The sequence below is a fragment of the Mus caroli genome, unplaced genomic scaffold (assembly GCF_978045245.1).
Source record: "Mus caroli unplaced genomic scaffold, Mus_caroli_1 scaffold_2, whole genome shotgun sequence".
Classification (NCBI taxonomy): domain Eukaryota; kingdom Metazoa; phylum Chordata; class Mammalia; order Rodentia; family Muridae; genus Mus; species Mus caroli.
The window spans coordinates 93,206,799-93,232,291 of record NW_028227257.1 but is presented as its reverse complement, the minus strand read 5'-3'; the positions used below and the strand labels follow the sequence as shown (position 1 = coordinate 93,232,291).

At 36.6% G+C, this 25,493-nt stretch overlaps 1 protein-coding gene and 1 pseudogene across 1 annotated transcript; both read right to left on the bottom strand.

Annotated features, from left to right (window-relative positions):
* Positions 1-9,899: 9,899 nt before the first annotated feature.
* Positions 9,900-10,838, bottom strand: LOC110290389 (olfactory receptor 5AS1-like). The gene has a single exon (XM_021156912.2). The coding sequence runs from the start codon at positions 10,836-10,838 to the stop codon at positions 9,900-9,902; it is 939 nt and encodes a 312-aa protein (XP_021012571.1).
* Positions 10,839-22,719: 11,881 nt separating this feature from the next.
* LOC110306471 (serine/threonine-protein kinase NLK pseudogene) lies at positions 22,720-24,576 on the bottom strand (annotated as a pseudogene).
* Positions 24,577-25,493: the final 917 nt, after the last annotated feature.

The window sequence follows — 25,493 nt, the reverse complement described above, 5'->3', positions numbered from 1 at the left end:
CTGTCTCAGTTTGTAAGAGCAATTGAGTAATGTACAATTCCTACCCTCACAATCCAAGGTTTTCCCTGTGTCTTGTGGACTTCCTCTGATTCACATGTGAACAATCTCTTTTCCAATATGAGGCAGCATCTATGCACAATGGAGATTCCTATTTAAATAACACTAGAAATTATCATTCAATCGGTCATATATAAACTGTCCAATGAAGGACTCAATTTAAGATCCACTGCGTGTGCAAAATGACAAAAGTGATTAATTTGATTTGTCGATGTGTAAGCAAAGACTTTGCTTGGAAAGAACATTGCTGGTTCAAACCATAATGTAGAATGTTATGTAGTAGAAGCTCCTAAATTTGCATAAATGTGAGGTGAAAAAGCAAGGGTAAATGGAAATGATTCAAAAGTATTGAAAAGTACTTGAAAACTCTCAGTGAGAGAAAGTTTGCATAAGATATCATAGTACATCAATTCCATATTTCTGGTTTACTCTAGTATACATTTATTTGCTACATACTCTCATTTTTATCATTTGTCACTTATCTTGCTTGGACAAAATTAATTTTGCAAAAAACAAGCATTTTTCTTTTGAAATTATAAATTTGCCTGATATTTGTGAAATGTGTTTATCTCATAAGCAGATAATTTCAATGTCTGCTTAACAATCAGAAAACATTTACTTTCCTTATGAATGCATGTGAATCACTACAGAATTCAAAGAAATATTGTAGTACCTCATATATCCCAGTCAGGATCTAGGTAAATCTGGCATGTCCTGTTCCATGTTGATAGACTGAAACTAAATACACTTATGTTCCCTGTCTATGTTCCAAATCAGTGGCCTTTGGAAGAATAGTGAATCTACTTTTGCTGTGTAAAAAGGATCAGGAATAGGTGCCTTTGAACATATCAATGATTTACAAAAATGCTTCTTTTATATTTTTAGATTGTGATGCAGCTAGATATTTTTCCATAAAATTTCCCCTCAGTAAACCCTCTTCTTTATACCTTTTCTTGCTCGCTTTCAAGTTCACTAGATTTATTTAAATACATGTATGTGTATTTATATACACATTCAGATATTTCTAAATATATAAATAAAAGATATTTAGTACCAAGATGTGTAATGTTGTGGCCAGTTGCATTAATTCTGTATTTTTAAATTTCTGAATAAAGACATGTTTTAATGGATGATCCCCATGAATGAGAAAAGGGAAAGTAGAAAATTATGTATGATGGAAATAATATTCAGTTATGTTTATGCTACTACCCACTGAATGCACGTGACTAAGTGATTAATGCAGAAATGTATCACCATCTGTCAATACCTCGTTAGCCTCTAAATTATTGGATCTCAAATCTAGACACATATCCATCTCAGAAATAAACTCAGAGCTATCGTCCATTTAATACTGTCATCCTGGTAGACATCAAAGAATGATTTCCAATACCAAAAAGTGTGAATCAAAGGATTTGATCATGCTAAAATTTTTTATTAATTTTATGAAATATTGAATTTAAATATATTTGTTATTAACAAGTCATTTATGTTTTAGACATGAATGTACAACCAAATAATTTGTGCATGAATAGCTGTATATGTAATTTATACTTACATATTCACATACAAATTTGTATTCATAGATGTAAATGCATCAATTGCTACTAACCACACAACTAATGCTACTCAGTATGAAGAATGTTGGGTGTGTTTTTCTCTTCAACCTCCCTTTTACGAAGGGGTGGCAACATTCGGATCAGTTACTGCAATTAATGATTCTAGCAAACTTGGATGGCACCCCGAGAGCCATGATGGACTCACTCTGAGACAGGTGTCTGGCATTGGCTTTTGCCTTTTGGGGCCTTCCATGCTTCCTCCCCAGGCCTTATTAGAGGTTTGCAATCAAACTATTATTGTAGAGGCCACCTCTCGATACCTTGGAGCACCTAATGGTACTTATTTAGCATGTTCTACTGGACTTACTACTTATATAGTTACTCAGACATTTTTAAATGACAGAGATTATTGTGTTGCAGTTCAGCTTCTCCCGAAGCTGACAGTACACCATGCAGAAGACCTCCTCCAATTATGGAAGAGTGACACAGATCTACCCCGTAATAAGAGAGAGCCTATTTCTGCAGTAACCTTAGCAGTAATCCTAGGCTTAGGAGCTGCAGGCACAGGAACAGGCATTGCCTCCTTGGTCACTTCTCAACAGCAATATACTCAGCTTCACCTTGCTGTGGACAGAGATATTCAAGAGCTACAGAGTGGCTTAAAAAATTTAAAAGATTCCTTGGTCTCTCTGTCTGAAGTAGTATTACAAAATAGGCAAGGTCTTGATTTAGTGTTTCTTAAAGAAGGATGGTTAAGTGCAGCTCTCAAAGAAGAATGTTGTTTTTACTCTGACAAGACCGGCTTAGTTCAAGATAGTATAGATAAAGTTAGAGCTAGTTTGGAAGAGAGAAAATGCAGCAGAGAGAAACAAGAATATTGGTATAAAAATTGGTTTTCTACTTCTCCTTGGGTCACCACCTTGCTTCCCACACTTTTGGGAACTTTTTTTGGGTATTTTACTGCTTTTATCTTTTGGCCCCTGGGCCTTTAGAAAATTAACCAGTTTTGTTAAGTCACAGATTGAAGCTGCTTTAAGTAAGCCGGTTGCAGTCCACTACCATCAGCTGGATATCCAGGACTCAGACAAAGAAGATCCTCCTCCCACCGAGGCAGAAACAATGACTCGTCTCCAATTTTTCACCCTTGGTGCTAGTGCAGAGTCCTCTTGGTTCCTCAGGCTTTGGAGACAGTAGGGACAAAGAAGGGTGACCTCCAGCTTCTACTTGAGCTTCTCCAGCTTGAGAACCACAAATTGTGGTGTTACAATTGGCATAATTCTTATAGAGGGTTTACTGAGTCTAAGGTTGACAATTCTCCTACGGGAGCTGCACAGAACTCAGAACTGTGAATGCTGGTTCATGATAAATACGAATCCGGTATGGGCCCAGTTTGGGTGCAAACTAAGTATTGCAGGGGAAGGTCCAAACAGACCGTTTCTGAGTTCCCTGAGAGACAAACCCGGTTTAGAAGAGGTTGGTATCTAGTTACAATTAAAAGTAAAAAATTTTCTAAGGCTCTGCCTCCCCTCCCCAAAAGATACCAAGAGCCACAAGTGTGGGTCTGTGACAGCACCCACGGGAGGAATTGGGTCAATGTCCTCCCAGCCATGGTAACGCCCGCTCATCTAAGGATGAGAAAATTATTTGATCACCTCAGTTAAGTGTGGTCTTATTAAATTTAATTCAGAAGGGGGAGATGTCAGGGACCATCCTGTGAGAAAGTGAGCCCTTCACAATTTCCCTAACAGGCCAAATGGCCTTGTACTAAGAGCTGGTTATCACCCCCTTTCCTCCCTATTCCCTTCCTGGCACCTGAGGCATTAAAAGCTGAATAATTATAGTCCCCTCTTCCCTATCTCTTCCTGAGTTCCCATGACATCCAAGGACATGAGTTATGCCTGAGCCCAGCTTGACACCCAAGGCTGTCAAGGAGGATCGATGTTTCGAAGATAAGATGCAGAGTGCCCACTGCTTGGCTTCTGACTTCGGCCCCCATGTCAGCAGATGCCCACTTCTTTGTTCTTTGTATAATTCTCCCTTGACCCCTCCCATATTCCCCGTGATGTATGCTTTAAAAAGAAGGCACCTCAGCATAATAAACGAGACCTCTATAGGTACCCTTCCTGGTCTCCTATTTCTCTTTCTTTTCCTCCCATCTCCTTCCAGGTTTGCGGTTCCCCTCACACCCACGAATATCTGAATCCCGCATGATGGGATATACTTTAAAACACACAAACTGAGTAGTTTATAGTTTGAATGTAAAAGACAAATAAAGTAAAATGCCAGATAATGTGGAAACATAAAATTTTGACATTGAGGATTAAACCAATATTGAAACTGTATTATAGCAATAATAGCATAAAATAAGTGAGACAAGCTAGATATTCACAATTAATATCTGTATCAGACTGAAGACCAGAGCTTTTGTGGCAAAGTGTGGAATTTGTCATACCAAAGTTGGTCTGAGCCATCTTAAACTCAGAACTCTGAACAGTAAACATCTACCAGGATGGAAAATGGATGGAAGAAAAATAGAAAATAGTTTTATAAATACTGTATTGAAACTTTTGAAGAAATTATGTCTAAATGATCTAAAAGTACTATTTTATAAAATTAGGCTGAAACAATATATTATATATAAATTATAATTCTCATATAGTCATATTTTTAGAAATTACATGACTTTGCAAATATCTTTAAGGTACTATGTGAATATTGTATTGAATAATAAAAACAATCTTGTACTTACCATATGCTAGAAAATAGTGAATATAGATTTAATGTAAGTGTATAAGCATTGGGTAAATAAAGCTTTCGTCTATGAGATCTGGAAGGTTGAAAGATATATAATCCACAAATAATAATATAATGTTCTAAGCCGTACTATAAGTACTATACTTGGATAACTGGCAATGAGTTTCCTTTAGCGTTTTGGAAATAACAGAAAACATCAAAATCTTAAAATGGAAACTTAACACTTTCTTTCTTTCAACATAACAAAGCTCAGAACAAGACATCTGCCATACAAGAGCTGGCTTCCGCAAGTCTTTAAGGACTTGATCTTTATAATAGGGTTGCAGATAGAAGTTTCTGCTCTACTGGGGGAAAAAATCTACTTCTACTTCTTTATGTGTCTCAGTTGCCAACACTGAGTTATTACCATCCTTCTCATCTCCTGAGACTTAAACTAATCTATGAGCTGACAGAACTCCTGATATCTATTCAGTGGATACCTTTCCTTTCAGCACTGAAGCTATGAAAGGGTATCCTTTACAAATAATATTCCTTGGAAGTAACTGTTTTCTAAATTCAAGCATTCTGTTACAATGATGAATAAAGACCGTGAATACAGGAGAAGAAGTTGAGAAAAATGTCATATTTAAACCACATGGATGATAGCTAAAGTGTTCTGCAACTAAAACAATTTAAACTTGTTATTTTTCAGAAAAACATCTTCAGGAATTAACATTCTTCCTACATAATTTTCATTCTAAAGTGGACCCTGAATAAAAGCATTTATTTCAGCAACATCCTCTACCTTTTATGAGAAAGATGGCATTATTTTTTTACAAAAAAGATACTAAGAGTTTAGTTGTTTTCAAGTGTGTTGTAGTTTAATTATCATAAGCTGACATGGTACAAGGTCAAAACATATTTTATATTATATGTACCTGTCTACCAAATCACATGAACTTTTCCATTTAATTTCACATCAACTCATATAATTGGTAAGTGACAAAAATATCTTTTAAATTTCAAGAGTTCAGGAAGCAGATCATAAATTAAAACATATACCAAAAGATAATATCACATATTGGAACTTTTCAGTAAATAAAAAATGAGAAATATATTAATAAAAAATATATTTAAATCTTTGCCACTTTGGAAATTATCTTCAAAGTATAAATATTTTGGTTTTTAAACTGTCTAAAGAATATCTGTGGTTTTGGTAAAATATTTGCCATGAAAAGGTGAGGGTCTGCGTTCAATTCACAGACCTGTGTTAGAAAAACAGCCAGTTAAGGTGGCACACAATTTTTAATACCACTCTGAGTGGCAGAGACTATTAGATTAGGGGAGAAACTTGCCATCAAGTATAGCATACTCTATAAGGTCCATACCACTGAGAGAACCTTTCTCAAAAAGTAGGGTGGATTATGCTTCATGAACAGTGCCAGGGTTTTCTATCTAGCTTCTACATGTAAATACATACAGGTAAAGACAATAACCCCCTAATACTCATATGTCTACAAAAATATAAAGAACTTAAGAATACTAGGAATGATTATGGAAAGTTGCCTGGCTTTTTAAGACTTGCCTGGACTCTGTTAAATCATGTGTGTCTTTATACCTCATATAACCAATCACATTGATGACTAGACAGTATATCTTTGTTTAAAAAAAATAATCAATTATTTGATTTTCCTGTAACTCTAAATAAACAGATTCTCAGACAATTGAATTTCTGAATGTGATGAATCAGGTGAAGGCTGAAATCATACCTCAGTTTTAATGGAAAATTTTTCATTTAATGAAGTACCTGAGATAGACATCTTTAAAACACAGAACATAAACTTCTTTCCTCCTCATGACTCCAGGGAGACATGAGAAGAATCCTGGATATATGTTAACTTTACATTCCAGAAGACAGTCAATTATTATCACTTTGCCTGTTATATCTGTGCCCTTATGACTTGATTAAAAACAAAAAACAACAAAAATTTTGAAATGAGGTCTCAGAGTAAAGATGTATGTTAGACATATTGGAGAATGAAGCTAGTGAATTTTTAAAAAAAAAAATCTTTCTAAAGTGTTTGTAAAGATAAGTATTATAAAATTGTAAGTGCATTTTTGTTATTCGTTTATTTAATATTTGTTATGCATTTATGTGTAAAGTGGTTCTAAGGATGTAAAAATCTGTCCTTCAAATCATTCACACTAGTTTACAATGTTTTTGTTTGTCCATTTGTTGTATAAGGCATCATTCCTTGTATGGAATTTTATGTTTTAATTTACATCCATTTATCTGTAACCAAAGTAAATTCATTTTGTGAATGAAGAATGGGTTTGAAATCTGGGAAAGCACTCATAGGCTGTGATGATCTTCTTCTAGTATATCAGAAAATTTGAAATGATGAATAGAACAACAATGCCTTATGCTGTAAGATCGAGAATTGACAAATGGGACCTCATGAAACTGCAAAGCTTCGGTAAGGCAAAAGACACTGTCAAATGTGCCCATATCTTCGAGGCTTTTCCCCACTTTCTCCTCTATTCGTTTCAGTGTCTCTGGTTTTATGTGTACTACAGAGCAATTGTGATAAAAACTGCATGGTACTGGTATAGTGACAGACAAGTAGACCAATGGAACAGAATTGAAGACCCAGAGATGAACCCACACACATATGGTCACTTGATCTTTGACAAGGGAGCTAAAACCATCCAGTGGAAAAAAGACAGCATTTTCAACAAATGGTGCTGGCACAACTGGCTGTTATCATGTAGAAGAATGTGAATTGACCCATTCCTATCTCCTTGTACTAAGGTCAAATCTAAGTGGATCAAGGAACTCCACATAAAATCAGAGACAGTGAAACTCATAGAGGAGAAAGTGGAGAAAAGCCTCAAAGACATGGGGACAGGGTGGAAATTGCTGAATCAAACAGCAATGACTTGTGCTGTAAGATCGAGAATTGACAAATGGGACCTCATAAAATTACAAAGCTTCTCTAAGGCAAAAGACACTGTCAATAAGACAAAAAGGCCAACAGATTGGGAAAGGGTCTTTACCAATCCTAAATCAGATAGGGGACTAATATCCAATATATATAAAGAACTCAAAAAGGCAGATTCCAGAATATAAAATAACCCCATTAAAAAATGGGGCTCAGAGCTAAACAAAGAATTCTCATCTGAGGGATACCGAATGGCTGAGAAGCACCTGAAAAAATGTTCAGCATCTTAATGATCAGGGAAATACAAATCAAAACAACCCTGAGATTCCACCTCACACCAGTCAGAATGGCTAAGATAAAAAATGCAGGTGACAGCAGATGCTGGCAAAGATGTGGAGAAAGAGGAACACTCCTCCATTGTTGGTGGAATTGCAAGCTTATACAACCACTCTGGAAATCAGTCTGGCGGTTTCTCAAAAAATTGGACATAGTGCTACTGGAGGATCCTGCAATACCACTCCTGGGCATATATCCAGAACATGTTCCAACTGGTAAGAAGGACAAATGCTCCACTATGTTCATAGCAGCATTATTTATAGCCAGAAGCTGGAAAGAACACAGATGTCCCTCAACAGAGGAATGGATACTGAAAATGTGGTACATTTACACAATAGAGTACTACTCAGCTATTAAAAAGAATGAATTTATGAAATTCCTAGCCAAATGGATGGACCTGGAGGGCATCATCCTGAGTGAGGTAACCCAATCACAAAAGAACTCACATGATATGTATTCACTGATAAGTGGATATTAGTCCAGAAACTTAGAATACCCAAGATATAAGATACAATTTGCAAAAACACATGAAACTCAAGAAGAACAAAGACCAAAGTGTGAACACTTTGCCCCTTTTTAGAATTGGGAACAAAACACTCATGGAAGGAGTTACAGAGACAAAGTTTGGAGCTGAGACCAAAGGATGGACCATCTAGGGACTGCCATACCCAGGGAACCATCCCATAATCACCCACCACTCCATACACCAGCAAGATTTTGCTAAAAGGACCATGATATAGCTGTCTCTTGTGAGGCTATGCTGGGGCCTGGCAAACACAAAAGTGGATGCTCACAGTCAGCTATTTGTTGGAACACAGGGCCCCCAATGGAGGAGCTAGAGAAAGTATCCAAAGAGCTAAAGGGGTCTCCAACCCTATAGGTGGAAAAACAATATGAACTAACCAGTACTCTCAGAGCTCGTGTCTCTAGCTGCATATGTATCAGAAGATGGCCTAGCTGACCTTCATTGGGAAGAAAGGTCCCTTGATCTTGCAAATTTTATATGCCTCACTACAGGGGAATGCCTGGGCCAAGAAGTGGGACTGGGTGGGTAGGGGAGTGGGGTCGGGGGAGGGTCTGGGGGACTTTGGGATAGCATTTGCAATGTAAACGGAGAATATACCTAATTGAAAAAATAAATTTAAAAATTAAAAAAAAAAAGAAACAAAGAAAGAAAGAAAAAGAGAGAACCCCATAACACAGGGAGAGAAAATTAAGGTTGGGTTCAACTGAAAAAGCCACCCAGTGTCAATCATTATGTGAATTTACATATGTACACATGTCAATGTACCCCTGTTTAAACATGCACATGCATATGCACAAACACACACACACACACACACACACACACTCATACAATTGAACTTTGTAAGTTTCAAGTATGGAAATGTAGTTTATCATATTTAATTTAAAACTGTGAATTATATCTCACTAATTTTCTTTTCATATTGTATACTTAACACATTGAAATGTGATTAAAATATTACTAATAGTAAAACCATAACAAATGCAATACTTCTCTGGAGTAGAACGTTTTATGGTGAGTTTTGATGTAAGAGATTAAACATACCATTTATTTACTTAATTCCTTCAATAATTTCTTCAAATGAACTTTTAAATGTAGCAGATATTTGAATAAATAAATTCATGATGTCGAATTAAAGAAATAATTTTATATTAAACCTATGTATAGAAAACAAAAAACTGATATTTTTCTAAATGTACACATATATTTGATATTACTAAGTCATAGAGTAGTAGAATTTGTAGTCAGATAATTATACAGAAAAAGAAGAAAATGTCTTGTATTTTGAAAAAATTAAAAACTAAATTTTCTCTGTTTAAAAATTACATGAAATCTTGCACAAAACAATTTGAAGACTATGAAAAAAGACTGTGGCAATATATCCTGTAGAGTTTCAAAATACATTGTCAGTATTAAAATTAAGTAGCCTTCATATATACTAGCTGCGAAGAATATGAAAAAGAATTGAAAAAATTGTCTTAGTAGATACAGTCAAGAAATTACTTTGAATGTATTCAATATTGAATGAAATCATAAAATCTTAAAGAAAGTAATTGAGGATGTGAATAAATGGAGAAGTATCTTACTCAATGGAAGAATAAACACTTAACAGTGTCTGTGTATCTGGAGTAAATAAAATGGTAAAGTTATATTATAAAAGTACAGTATTTGTGGATTTTTTTAATAATGAGAACATATATCTTTAAAGCCAGCCAGGAATTAACATTTATAAGCAACTTGTATTCTCATTCACTTGAAGATCCCCAGTCTATCAAACAATTTTTTTAGTGCATTTTTCACATCCTTATTTCTGAAGCTGTAAATTATTGGATTCAACATAGGAAATACAACAGTGTAAAACAAAGCAACTACCTTATCAGTGTCTGGGGAATAGCTAGTGGTGGGACGCAAGTACATAAACAGCAGTGTTCCATAAAACAAGGTGACTGCTATGAGATGAGAAGCACAAGTGGAGAATGTTTTGCTCCTGCCTCCTGTGGACTTGATGCTCAAAACAGTGATGAGGATGCAGGAGTAAGAAATAAGGATGACCATGAAAGTGCTGGTCTGGATTGTACCACATAGAGCAAAGAGCAGAAGCTCATTAATATGAGTGTCTGCACATGATAAAGCAAGGAGAGGTGGGATATCACAAAAAAAGTGGTTGACAATATTGGACCTACAGTATGGAAGCATAAATGCAAGGGACACATGCACCAGTGAGGTCACACTTCCGCTAAAATAAGCCAACACAACAAGGCTGAAGCAGACCCTTCGAGACACCAATGTAGAGTAAAGCAGTGGGTTGCAAATGGCTGCATAGCGGTCGTATGCCATTGCAGCCAGGATAAGGCACTCAGCATCTGCAAAGCATGCAAAGAAAAACATCTGTATAGCACATCCATAGAATGAGATGCTCTTCTTGGAGGCTAAGAAGTCTACCAGCATTTTAGGTGCAATGGCTGTAGAATAGCTAATATCTAAGAAAGACAGATTGCTAAGAAAGTGATACATGGGAGTTTGAAGGCTTAAGTCAATATTAACTAGGATTATTAAGCCGATATTTCCCACCAAAGTTAAGGTGTAAACTATGAAAAACACCAAAAACAGTGTGAGTCTTAATGGCTGGTAATCTGTGAATCCGATAAATATAAACTCTGTTAGCTTGGTATAGTTTGTATACTGCATCTTCTTGGGCTTCTTGATTTTCTCATTGGCAGTTGATGATATCCAGCAATGTAAAGTTCTCTGGTTGACAGATGAACCAATGTCCTTGTTTTCTCCTCTAAGGAAGCAAGAATAATACTTATATATGATAGACACAATTTTTAAATAAATAGGATAGCCTACATTATTTCATTTAGGCATCACTATTTTCTCATTAATAATAATCATACCATGTTGGAATTACAATTTGGGGCTAAAATTAGATCAAGTATATTTTATAACTCTAAAATTTATCAGAAACCTTTATGTAATACTAAAATGTGCTTTTAGAATTTCATAAATAAGCCACACTTATCAAAATATATTTATTGGAAACAACAGAACAATAAACAGGCAAGAAAAAAATTAATAATTGCATAAATGCCACTACAAAAAAATAAGGTATAATCATTATAATACCAACCCTGTAACCATAAAGCAACAGTACATAGAATAGCTTTATATAATTTAAATCTTGATTATTCCTATTTATAGGATTTAAAGCTGGGGTACAGTTTCATACACCACCTGTTTACCCATGGTAGTTGATAAGGATGATGTTGATGATGGTCCTGATAAAAGTAATAAATAACTAGTATAAATTATGAAGTATAGACAGTAGACAGTGTATTTGCATGTCTCATTTTATTTAGATTTCTTGATTGTAATATATAATGTTAGAGAAAAATTTTTTTACAGTTGCACTGAAACAAAAGATATAATTAATTTATCCAAGTTCACATGCCTTTTTACTCTACTGCAATGCTTATGATCTTGAACTATTTTATACTGCTGTAGAAATTACAGGTTGGGTTATATAATTAAAGAGTATTAGTTACAGTTGTGGAAGCTTAGGAATGATCTAGTCCATATTTGTAAATTTTTAAATAAAGTGTCTGAATAGTTTGAAAACAATCACCCAACAACGTGTTCCCTAATTATTTTAACTGTTGCTACTCTATCCCCTCTTTCAAAAACATACTACAGATGTATGGAAGTACTTTTATTCCTCATTATACCATTATTATTCCTCTCTGTTCCATCATGGCCATTGTGTCTCCAGTACCACACAGTGAAATGCCAAATCCTTCTATCTGATATTTATAACAGAAAACAGTTGACTGCACAAGAGTGGGACACAGAGGATAGACAAACATCCACACAAAAAGAGGATAAAAATCTCAATAAAAGGGGTTCTTGTATTTGTTAACAATTTAACAAAAAGTTGAAGTAAATGTTAAAGAATAGCTGAAGAGGTTTGCAACCCCATAGGAAGAACAACATTATCAACCAAACCTCCCAAAAGTTCTCAAAGACTAAACCACCACCCAAAGAGTGGAGCCCATGCTCCAGCCACATATGTAGCAGAGGATGACCTGGTCTGGTGTCAATGGGAGAAGAGGCTCTTGGTCCTGTAGAGGTTCTATGTCCCAGTTTCAGGGAATGCCAGGTCAGGGAGGCAGGAGTGTGTTGGTGGGTAGGGGAACACCCTCATAGAAGCAGGGTGTTTCTGGAGGGGAAACTGGGAAAGGGGATAACATTTGAAAAGTAAATACATAAAATATCCAATAAAAGAAAAATAAAAAACTTCCTGTTCTGTAAATAAAATTACGGAGTGTTTTTTGCCATTGGTTCTCAAGTTTCTAAAATGTAAAAAAAGTCAGCTTTCTTCTCTTGGAAGTATGTAAATTAGTGTTCAGTGTTTCTGTTTAATTGTCATAGGTGAGGCTAGTTTAGGTATATTATACTGTCTGTTGCCACCTATTCTCTTAGCCCTCATGAAGGCTGGCTCTCATATGGAATCAACAAAGACACATATTATCTTAAGCATAAGCATTGGCTTTGTAACATTAACCTTCGATATTTGCTGCTACATAAGGAATTAAAACACTTACCTCAGCACCATTTAAGATTTTTAACAGTAGAACCTGTTTTGCTTTGGAGACAATATTTCTCCCCGGGTTTTGGAAGTAAAGCTTGTGAGAGATCGCTATTTATCCTGCAGTCCATGACAAGTGTGATATTATCCCAGAGTGATTGTCTTCCCTATGGACAACTGTGCAGCCAATTATTCTCTGCAGAGAAATGACTTAGCTGAGTTCTTTTAAATGAAATAAAATGAAGAGTAACAGCATGATTGACTCTTATATAGGAATAAATATCACTCAGGATGATATTTTCTAATTCAACCCATTTGCCTAAGACTTTCATGAAGTCATTGTTTTTAATAGCTAACTAAATTTAATTTCTCCATTGTATAAATATAGCACATTTTTTGTATCTATTTTTCTGATGAAGGACACCTGGGTTCTTTTCAGCTTCTAGCTATTATAAATAAGACTGCTATGAACATAGTGGACCATGTGTCCTTGTTATATTTTGAAAAATCTTTTGGGTATATGCCCAGGAATGGTATAGCTGGGTCCTCCGATAGTACTATGTCCAAGTTTCTGAGAAACCACCAGACTGATTTCCACAGTGGTTGTACTAAGTTGCAATCTCACAGACAATGGAAGAGGGTTCCTTTTTCCACTGTCACCTGAGTTTTTTATATTAGCTATTCTGACTGGTGTGAGGTGAAATTTCAGGGTCCTGACCAAGGTAACCCAGTCACAAAAGAATACACGTGGTATGCACTCACTGATAAGTGGTTATTAGCCCAAAAGCCTGGAATGCCAAAGATACAATTCACAGACAACATGAAGCTCAAGAAGAAGGAAGACCAAAGTGTGGATGATTCAGTCCTTCTCTGAAGAGGGAACAAAATACTCAAGGGAGGAAATATGGTGACAAATGGTGGAGTTGAGATTGAAAGAAAGACCATGAAAGAGAGTGCTCCACTTGGGGTATCCCACATACAGACACCAAATCTAAACACTATGGTGGATGCCAAGAACTGCTTGCTGACAGGAGCCTGATATAGCCATCTCCTGAGAGGCTCTGCCAGATCCTGATCAATATAGATGTAGGTACTTGCCACCAACCATCTGTCTAAGCATGGGAACCCCAAAGGAGGAGTTAAACCAAGAAAGGACTGAAGGAGGTGATCGGGTTTGCAACCCCATAGAAAGAACAATAATATCAACCAACCAGACCCCCAAGAGCTCCCAGGGACTAAACCAAATAGTACACATGGAGGGACCCATGACTCCAGCCACCTATGTAGCAGAGGATGGCCTTGTTGGACATCAATGGAAGGAGAGGCCCTTGGTCATGTGATGCTCAATGAGCCAATGTAGGATAATGCCAGGGCATGGAGTGGGAGTGGGTGGGTGGTGGGAGAGCACCCTCATAGAAGGAGGGGGAAGGATGAAGTGATAGGGGGTTTCTGGAGGGGAAACAAGAAAAGGGGATAACATTTGAAATGTAAATAAAGAAAATATCCACTTTAAAATAAAAGAAATACAAATGACCAATAAAAATTAAATATCAAAAAACAAAACAAAACAAAACAAAGAATACACCTTGATAGGGCATTTATTTTATTCATTTACCTACTTACCTATGCAAACTCATTCATGTCACTATTGATTCATCAATGTTATTTTTCCTACTTTGAATTATAGTATAAGGCTATGTTGTTAATTTCATTGCTCATATTGTCCTGCTTATTTTCCACCAGGAGTTCTTTCAATTAAATTTTTATTATTTTCTCCAAAAAAAAAAAAAAGAATAAACATCACATTTGTTTTTACATCACAAGGCAATATTTCATTATAAACCCTAAGAATAATTTGTTTTTTTCCTTGACATGCCTCTATAGTCTCTGTAAATTTCCATTGAGAATTCAACGATTGCAGGAGTCTTTGAAGGATACTTATATGAGGAAAACACAAAGTATAGGTTCAGTGATATTTGGAAGAATAATGTCTAGGAGGCTTAATCATTTTCTATGCCAGTAAAGGAATTCAATCAGAAAAAGATAACTCTTGAGCAGAACAAGTAGCAGCACAGAGATTCTCAGGCACAACACACAGAAACAACTGATTGAAACTTCTTTTAGGTCACTTCCATTTCTGGAATTCTTAGGCTCTCTTGAAGTGCATGCTGTTTTCAGCAATAGGAAATTACTTTACACCTCAGAGGGTGAACAAGAGCAAATATTGTATGTTTTGGAGTCTCTTGGACAGTGCTTAGACAGCTTAACAGAGGCTTCTCCTGCCTATTACTTGGGGTTTTCTTAGGTAGTCTTTGGTTCTTGGAGGGAGCATTGTTAGTCCAGATGAAAAAAAGTTCAGCTGAATGGCTCCTCTCTGGGAAGATAGCATATAAGCTTCCAAAGGATGGAGGTAGCCAACAGTTCTACCCATCTGTGACACCTGTAATCCACATCAATGACCAGCATGGCAGGAAAGTCTTAATTGTACAACAGTGGTAGGAGCAGTAGCCAATACCTGTCTAATTGGACTTAAGACCTGTTTAACAAGAGGTACACTAGCCCTGTTACTAACTGAATATATACTGTTAGTAAGTCATAGTCATTGTGGGGAGAATCTTCAGCCTCTAATTTATTAAACCAGCATAATCTTTTATAACAATCTGTAGTTACCAATTCTTATACATACAGATAAGCATAGTCTTCATTCTTAATCAAAGAAATTTCTCTTTGCAACAGATGGAGAACACTACACTAAAATACAACTAATAAAAATACAGACCTGTGGGGTCCAGTCCCGAAAATATATGTACAACACACTCTTTCACCTAAGACTCTGGGAGCAAGCATTGCCTAAGAAAGAGTAAAAAGTGTATGAGAGTCATAGTATTGTGTCTCCTAATATTACTAGATGCTACTCATATAAAGTTTTACTAACCTGAACTCTCAAATATGAACTGAACAAGGATGATCCTAACAATCATGCAAAATTAGTCTGACAAAGCTTCAAGTTACAAAGGACTGAGTAACAACAACTGAATATAAAGGTAGTGGCAAAATGGTGTATAGGAAGGTTGGTGGGAGGAAAGGAAAGAGGGAAATGATGTAATTATATTATAATCTCAAAAAAAAAAACCAAAAACATTTTGTAGGGCAGAAGAGGGTGTCTGTTTTCTCCTTTCACTTATTTGAGAGTGCCATGTAACTTACAAAAATTGAAAACTGTAAAATAGATAAAATAGGATATTGATATTAAGAGCAGGCAATGTGTTTGACCTGCACAGCAGAAACTTCATGATCAAATGTCTCTCTGCAAGAAGGGCTTCTCATTTAATAAACAACAATACACATTTGTAGATTAAAAACTAGCAATCATCCAGATCCATCTATGTGCGTAAGAATTTCATAAAGTCATTGTTTTTAACTGCTGAGTAGTACTCCATTGTGTAAATGTACAACATTTTCTGTATTCATTGCTCTGTTGAGGGACACCTGGGTTCTTTCCAGCTTCTGGCAATTATAAAGAAGGTTGCTATGAACATGGTGGAGCAGGTATCCTTATTGCAAGTTGGAACATCTTCTGGGTATATGCCCAGGAAAGGTATTGCTGGATCCTCAGGTAGTACTATGTCCAATTTTCTGAGGAACCTCTAGACTGATTTCCAGAGTGGTTGTATCAGCTTGCAATCCCATCAACAATGGAGGAGTGTTTCTCTTTCTCTGCATCCTTGCCAGCATCTGCTGTCACCTGAATTTTTATCTTAGCCATTCTGACTGGTGTGATGTGGAATCTCAGGATTGTTTTGATTTGCATTTCCCTGATGATTAAGGATGTTGAACATTTTTTCAGGTGCTTCTCAGCCATTTGGTATTCTTCAGTTGAGAATTCTTTGTTTAGCTCTGTACCACATTTTTTAATAGGGTTATTTGATTTTTCTGGAGTCCAGCTTCTTGAGTTCCTTATATATATTGGATATTAGTCCCCCTAAATTCAAGAATTTCCCCCCTGTGCTCATTATCTTCAATGCTTTTCCCCACTTTCTCCTCTATAAGTTTTAGAGTCTCTGGTTTTATGTGGAGTTCCTTGATCCACATATACTTGATCCTATCACTAAAGAACACACATGATATGCAGTCACTGATAAAGACCAATATGTGGATACATTGTTCCTTCTTAGAATGGAGAACAAAATACCCAAGAGACAATGTTCAAAGCTGAGACAGAAAAAAGGACCATGGAGGGACTGCCCCACCCAGGGATCCATCCCATATACAACCACCAAATGCAGACACTATTGCATATGCCAGCAATATTTTGCTAACAGGACCCTGATATCATGTGAGGCTATGCCAGTGCCTGGCAAATACAGAAGTGGATGCTCACAGTCATCTATTGGATGGAACACAGGGCCCCTAAAGAAGGAGCTGGAGAAAGTACCCAAGGAGCTAAAGGGGTCAGCAACCCTATAGGCAGATCAACAATATGAACTAAGCAGTACCCCACAGAACTGTGTCTCTAGTTGCATATGTAGCAGAGGATGGCCTAGTCAGCCATCAATGGGAGGAGAGACCCTTGGTATTGTGAATATCATATGTCCCAGTACAGGGGAATACCAGGGGCAGGAAGTAGGAGTGGGTGGGTTGGGGAGCAGGGTGGGGGGAGTGTATAGGTGTCTTTTGGGATAGCATTTGAAATGTAAATGAAAATATCTAATAAAAAAATTAAAAAATTCTAGCAATCAGTAGTTAGGGAACAAAGACTATGAAAAATGAAGAACTGTAAAACAGATAAAAAGATTCTACCAAAGTGTCCAGGAGCTGCCCTGTCCTTTGACATGAATAGCTCTGGGACACATAGTTGTTGAGTCATGCCCTGTCTCTTGTTATTTTTTTATTACACAGGTCTAGTGTAAAGTCTGATTCTAATGTAAATATACATTTGATTCTAATGTAAATGTAACTCTTCTCCAATTATACATGTAGTAATAATGGATATGTGTGGAAAATAAGTATGTTATACACTTTATGAATTTGAGCAGATTAGTATGTATGTTTATAATGAGTAATACATCATCAGAGGCCAGAGAATTGAGCCAGGAGGGTGACTCAACAGATACAGTTTTTGTTCTTTAACATAATGGCTTGTGTTTTACTCTAGACCTTGTACAATGCACTTCATGTGTAGTACACATCCACAATCTTAGTACACTTAGGTCAAGAGAGGGAGTAGAAAAAAAATTCCTGAAATTTAAGGGCCAGCTATCCCTAGCTATGTAGTAGAATGAGAGAGTAATGAGGAATATCCTGTGTCTACAAGGCAGAGTATAAAGTGGGATTTCTGAAAATTATTTTCTGACATCCACATATGCACCATGGTATGTGTGCTGCATGTACACAACTCTCTCTCTCTCTCTCTCTCTCTCTCTCACACACACACACACACACACACACACAAACATACACACACACACACAAATACATATTATTCTAGTGAACTTCAGGTAGTTTGTAATCTGCATAGTTTGTTTTGTTGCTGTTATTTTTTTCATTACCTTAACAACTCACACACAGAAAACCAATACAAAGCAAACAAACAAACAAACCTTCCAGAACATTCACCTTAATTTGGAAGGAGAAGCAAAAAAACTATTTGGTATTTCCTTCCACATTTGTTCATGTGAGTTTTTCAGGAAAAACAGCAACTATAACAAACACTTTCACTATCACTGTCTCTGTGTTGAAAGAATAGAATTATCCACAAAATAAAAGAAAGCACTTTTAATGAAAACTTGAAATACTTGGACTATATTTGTGTAGGTCATGTTGGGGTGGGTGTATAATGAGATATTCTAACAGAAATGTTCACTGCTACCATTTGCACATGCAATGTCCCCCAGTGGGCCTGCACTTTTGAATGATTGCTCTCTCATTTTTCTGAGAAATCTAGAAACTTGAGTGAACAGGCCTGGAGTAAAGCCTTTTCTCAAAAGTCCTGGAATTATATGTTATATCTGGCTTACAGAATCTTCACTTATTAGACATGTGTTTTCTTTCAATAGGTTACTAGAATTCTATGATGTTTTTTCTATCCATGGGGTCAGAAATACAGAGAAAAGAAAAAAATTCTGTAAATATTTTTTTCAGAATCTTGTTTGCTTGCAACATAAAAGATAAAATACATTTAGTATGTGCTTTCATGTCTCAACATTACATTCATTTTATATACAGCTGGGGGCATTTCTGATCTCAGTAAATCCTCTTACAAGTTAAAAACTTTTACTCCATTCAAGAAAATAATGCGCACTCAAAGTTGTTCTGCAAAGTCTTTATACCTCTGTCCATTTTTAATTTAGAGGTGGATGATAAATAAATAAATGCATAGCCCTCTTGCAATTTCTTCTTATATATACATACATAGGCCTCTAATCAGAGCATTAAGGGAGATCAGAAGTTTAAGGTCACCCTTAAGCTACATAGTGGGTTCAATACAGCCTGTCTAAAAAAATAATAAATAAGTAAAACACTGCTAATTCACTTCAGTTCTTAATTGAAATTGTGCAAAGCATTCTGAGTGCAACTTATCTAGCTTTCTCTGAACCATTATTTTCATAATTATTTACAAAATGGTATATTTTACCAAATAAAATCTTGTCATCATTGTAATTATTCAGGGAAAAACAATGCAAATAACTAAATGATGACTTCAGATCATTAAAACACACTAGCCACATTAAATATGACTCTCTTCTATTTGTGAAGTCATCATTTTAGCTTTTCTGTCTCTTAGTTTTTGGTACGAATGCCTGCACTCTTTGATTATTTAAATTAACTAAATAAATACCCAAAGGGTCTAATCAATGGCAATCTTTTGGTACAGTTTTTAGTCGAACTTTAAACTTACTGAAGCAAACATAACAGATAGGATAAATATTACAAATGATTACATCCTGGGGGGAAATAGTGAAAACAGAGTGAAGCTATTTGGGTGATTCTGAAACTTGTTCTACTCTATTAATGAAGTCCATTGACAATTGTATAATTGCTTCATCTTGGGAAAAGTATAGGCAACATTTGAATGTTTCTTAATAATGTCATTTCCTATTGAGTCTCAGGAGAAATCAGAAGCCATAACAGATACTTAGTGAACCAGTATGTTCTCATTCTTTTCTATATATTAAAAAATTCAAATATATGTTAAGGTCACAGAAACAACTGCATTAAAAAAATACTTGTTTTCCTTACATTATTTAATTCCACATACTTAACTTATAGACACAAAGAAGCTTACAAAAGGGAAATATAAAAGTGTTATAGTTTTAAGAAATTAAAAATCATATATGTTCATTCATTTTGAAATTGTAAATATTTATTCAGTACCTATTATCTAATATTATATGTCAATTAATGTGGTCAATAATCATAAAGTAACTTTTAATGAAACTTATTAAAAATTTTTCTAAAAAGTGGAAATTAATACAAGGGTAATTGTAAAATATGAATTGTTTATTAATAATATATACTGTGAATATAATTAAATATTTTTAAATAGGCTTTAAACATCTTTGATGTTAATGATTAATTTTCTGCTTTAATAATTTATAACCACAGAGAATGGAAGAAATTATACAATAAAATCCAGGTATATAGAAGTTTGTATCAAGAAATCTGTTCATGTCATCCTTTGATATTTTTCAACTGATAACAAATGTACTGTACATTACATAGTGCTCAAAATAAAGTGATCTTCAAAATAAATTCAACATATTTATTGTTTCTTTTTCCCTCCCTCTCTCTTTCTTTCTTTTTTTTTTTTTCTTTTCTATTCTTCACTGTTGAACTACATAGGCTTTCTTTCTGCTTTTATTTTGGGAGTTGAAGGCTTATGCTTCTATAATAAATTTATAAATTTGTATTCAGAATACCTATGTTTCAGAGTTCCCATCCCCCCTTTGTCTGATTTTATATTTTGTATCATTTTATTTCTTTGATATTCGCACATGTGAGACTGTATCTCATTGCACTTTAGATTGTCATTTCTTCATTACTGATGGTGAGCATTCTATCATATACTTACAATTCTTTGTGTCTTATTCAGATAAATTTCTAGTTAATTCTATTAATCATTTGCATAAAGAGTTATTATTAGAAATCTTGTTGCTATTCAGTTGAATTTGAAAGAGCAATATCAACTCATTTCCGTCTGTACTGAGTTTTTATACTGTATCTATATTTTAACCTCCAAAGTCAGTACCCTGTATCTATTATTTTAACAGTAGTATGTCTTAAATGCATTTATAAAAAGTCAAATTATCTTTTTTTTTTCATTTTCAAATGTCACGTTTAATGTTCTCACCACTGTACTTCAAATCAACATTGTACAAAGTGACCAGAAAGTGTGCCATGGTAACTGATCAACCTCTGAGATTGTACCTTTCATACCAGTGTCTTCTCGGGCTCTTTTGATACTCATTCAAGGGAATTGAAATGCTTCCATTGGGTAGCTTCTCAGGAGCCTCATAAAAAACAACAACAACAAAGATATTGCAGCATCTTTGTTTAGTAATTCAATGTTTGTTTCTTTCACAGCAAATAATTACTTCACTGAAGTTAAAACTTCCAAATATAACTTAATAGTCTTCTAATTCAGCTCAGATCACTCAAGATGAAAATACGCTGCTAAATACAGATAACTTACAATAACTTTAACAGTTAATTGTCCGTAACACACACCAAGCTTTTTCCTAGACCTGTTTCTAGACGATTCCATTAGTACTCCTCATACAGGTGAAAAACACTCTTCAATTTTCTTGTCTTTTTATTTTTAATATAAAAGTTGGAAAGGACATTCAAGTTTCAAGTCTCCACATTGAACTTAAAAAAAAAAAAAAGTCATCTTCAGTGTGTGGAGGTAACATGCCAAGTTGTGTAACTCCAAGAGGTAGAGGCCTTCCATTGGTGCTCATATTCACATATGCACAGAGTTCAGTGTTCCAGCAGGAAAAAGAATTTGTCAAAAAAGTAATAAGTTATTTACTACTATGACATCTCAAGACTCCCACAGCTTTGCCTAAGGACACAAACACATTTGACATGATTCCCTATGTGCCTTTATGGCTGTAACTTAAAAAAAAAAATCTTTGTCTTTTATTTATTATTTTTCACTGTCCAGTGCAGGAAAATGTCTCACAGAATTTCACAGACCTAAAATGTGCAAGCTAGTTCTCTATACAACAGTGTTGGGATTCTTTTGAAATTAGCCCAGAAATGATTTACACACATGAAAGATGCATGCTTGGGTCTTTTTTTTTTTAATGTAAGAAAGAGCAGAAAAACTTCTAATAATATATATATTATTAGATATATATAACGGGGAAGGGAAACCGAGGGTTAGTTTCTCCCAGTATTGGAGGTTAGACAGCACACACCACCAGCACTGCTCTAATGAGACGCCAATCACAGGTGGCAAGCCTCTCCCGCCCATGCCCCAGGCACAGCCACAGTCAGCTCACAAGGCTCCAAGATTGGTCACTGGCAAGCTTTCTAGATTCTTTAGTTTTAGAAAACCCTTAATCTTTAGGAATGGCTCAAATATCAAAATGTATGACTGTCCTCTGTGTCTCAGTGTATACATGTGAACAATCTTACTTCATTAAATGATAATAATAATAAAATAAAAACATAAACCCCAAATGCCCAAATTTGGTTCAATTTTCATTTGTTCTGAGGTGAGCCATAACAGCTGCACTGAATTCTTTAACCATGTGCAACTCTGGGTAAAATATTTTTTTTCTTCTAAAAGCACAACCACTTTACAAGATTAAAAGTCTAGTAACATTTCTAAATATTCATATCATATAAGTAGTGGTTGTTAATTTAAAACTGCATTAGTAAAATTACAGTACAAGCATGATTAACCCTCCAGAATTGCAAATCCCAGACTCCAGTGAAAGCTGCATTACATCTTCAATAGTACAGTGTCTTCCACAGTCACTCCCACACCAGAGGAGACCGCAACATCTCAGGCGGCTGAGCGACAGTGAAACTAATAAAGCTCTTAAAGGCAGCGGACTGCGGGTTGATGCAGAGAGGCACTCTGTTTCCTTTCTGCTGTTCCAGAATGAACTGGTGGATAATTTCTTTAACCTGTCGGACAGAGCTGAGGTTCTTCTCAAAGGTGTCATCAAATTTGGGGTTGGTGACAGGATCAAAGTCCCTGGTGTAGACTCTCCCTGTCGAGGTGGAAAAGCAGCACTTACACATACATGTATGGTATCTGAGCCGCCCTTCATCTAGGTAGAGGTGGGCTAAGGCATCCTTAGCGGATATTCTTTTTGATGGATCAAAGACCAACATCCTGCAAAGCAGGTGAACAGCTTCACGTGTGGCCTGGCTGGAGAGGGCGCCAAAATCACAAATCTTTAGAACACAATTGCTGTTCACAAGGAGATTCCCTGGCTTAATGTCTCCATGTAAAATGCCAGCTGACCCCAATGGAGGAGCTAGAGAGAGTACCCAAGGAGCTAAAGGGATCTGCAACCCTATAGGTGGAACAACAATATGAACTAACCAGTATCCCCCGGAGCTCGTGTCTCTAGCTGCATATGTATCAGAAGATGATCTAGTCGGCCAACATTGGGAATAGAGACACCTTGGTCTTGCAAACTTTATATGCTTCAGTACAGGGAACGCCAGGGCCAAGAAGTGGGAGTGGGTGGGTAGGGGAGTGGGGGAGGGTATGGGAGACTTTTGGGGTAGCATTGGAAATGTAAATGAAGAAAATACCTAATAAAAAAAGAAGATAAAAATAGATTTTAATCTAAGGAAAAACAAATATGGTCTTTCAAGGAATATATATTGAAACCATAGAGAAGTTTTTGAATTATCTGGTAAATATGGATTCAAAATATATTAGCTGTTAATCTCTTCCAAACTGACTGTAAGATGGTTATTAGATGTTCATCTTCTGGTTGTGATACTCAGAGAGAAACACAGACACAGTTCCTTTTGCTTTATGTTTGATAGGAAGAATTTTGATGAATTATAAATAAAAGTAATGAAAGTTAAAAAAAAATGCCAGCTGAATGGAGGTATTTCAAACCTCGAAAAATCTGATAAAGAAAAACTTTGACATGATTCGAGCTGAGTGGCTGAGGAGAGACGATAATTTTATGTAGGCCACTCTGCATCAATTCTGTGACAACATATATTTCTTCAAAATAGTCAATGTGTGGAGGTTGGAGTATGTCAAGGGCAGAGAGTACATTATCATGTTTAAATAAACACAACATCTTCAATTCCGGGAAGACTCTTTTGCAAGAGACAAGATTCTGGAAGACGTTGGGCATCTTTTTGGGTGCTACTCTTTCCATCTCTTGGATCTGTTACTGACCAGACAAAGCCAAAGGCTCCATACCCAATAGGTCTATCCGGCTCAATGTCCAGCTGCTGTTGCAGATGATGCGAGTGCTGATGATGGTGCGCCTTAACTGTAGCAGCTGCACCAGCCTGTACCTGAACTGGGGCTGCTGCGGCTGCCCCAGGAGCCTGACCTGGTGCCCAGGATGGGAAATATAGCTGTTTTTGCCCAGGGTTTAACATGGCTGCGGCTGTAGCTGCTGCAGGGGCTGCCACAGCTGCCAAAGACATATGCTGCTGGACTGGCTGTACGGCAGCAGCCGACCCTAGATGAAGGTGGCGTTGAGGGTGGTGGTGGTGGTTAAGGTGAGGAGGAGGAAGGTGTGGAAGGTGGTGATGATGGTGGTAGTGGTGACCTGCAGCTGTAGATGTACTGCCATTGTAAACCGCCATCATTTTTGCATTGGCTCTTGTGCCACAAAGAGACATTCAAAAAAATGCCCTTTGTTGGAAAGCAAACTGGGTCAAGCTGTCATTTGGCCACTTAAAAAAATGAAGAAAAACAACTCACTCCACCTCAAAAAATATAGAGCAGAACAGACTTTATGTCTTCATCGGTCAATCCAAACAAGTTTGACAATCTTGGGTATTCGATTTGGGGGTGAGAGTATGTGGAAGGGTATGGGTTGTCAAAATAAAAGTTAAGAACATAAAATAAGAAGGAAAAAAAAAAGGAAAAGAAAAAGGGCCCCTCACCCCCCCCCGGATTCCTGCCACAAGTGGATAGTAAAACTCCATTCTTAATGGGGGAGAGGTTGCAACTTTGAATGTGGGGATAAAGGCCAAACCTCCTGACCCCCTGAACTCCGCACGTGAAAAGGATCTGGTAACACGCCACCCTTGGAATCTTGTAAGAGGGTTGACTCATCTAACCCCTTCCATTCCCACATCCTTTTCTAAACACCTCCTACCTCCTCAAAAACACAATTAAAAAAAAAAAAACCACTCTAAATCAAAAAAGATGAGGGGAAATTATCAGGGAAACCAGCTTCCAGCTTCCCTCCCCTCGAACTCTCAGGCCTTCCTACATAGCCCCCTACTCTGAGTCTGGTTGACCTGATTGGGGGTACTGGGGAGATGTACCAAACTTTCCTAGGCAGAATGAGCCAGGGAAGGAGGCTGGAGGAAGAGAGGGAGGTGAGGAGGCGACAGGCAGGACAGAAGAGGAGAGAGAGAACCCTGGCAAAAGTGAAGGGAAGAAGGTGCAGGGAGGGAATGAAAGAGCAGTGGGCAGTACTCGTATGCCCAGACACAGGGAACCGCCCTGGAGGAGGTTAGGGTCCCGGGGCCAAAGAATAGGAGCCCGGGGAAGCGGGCAGGGTATGGTCGGAATCAGGCTGACTCCT

What these genes read in the sequence shown, in the direction of transcription:
- LOC110290389 (XM_021156912.2), bottom strand. Translation starts at nt 10,838, where the DNA reads ATGCAGTATACAAACTATACCAAGCTAACAGAGTTTATATTTATCGGA.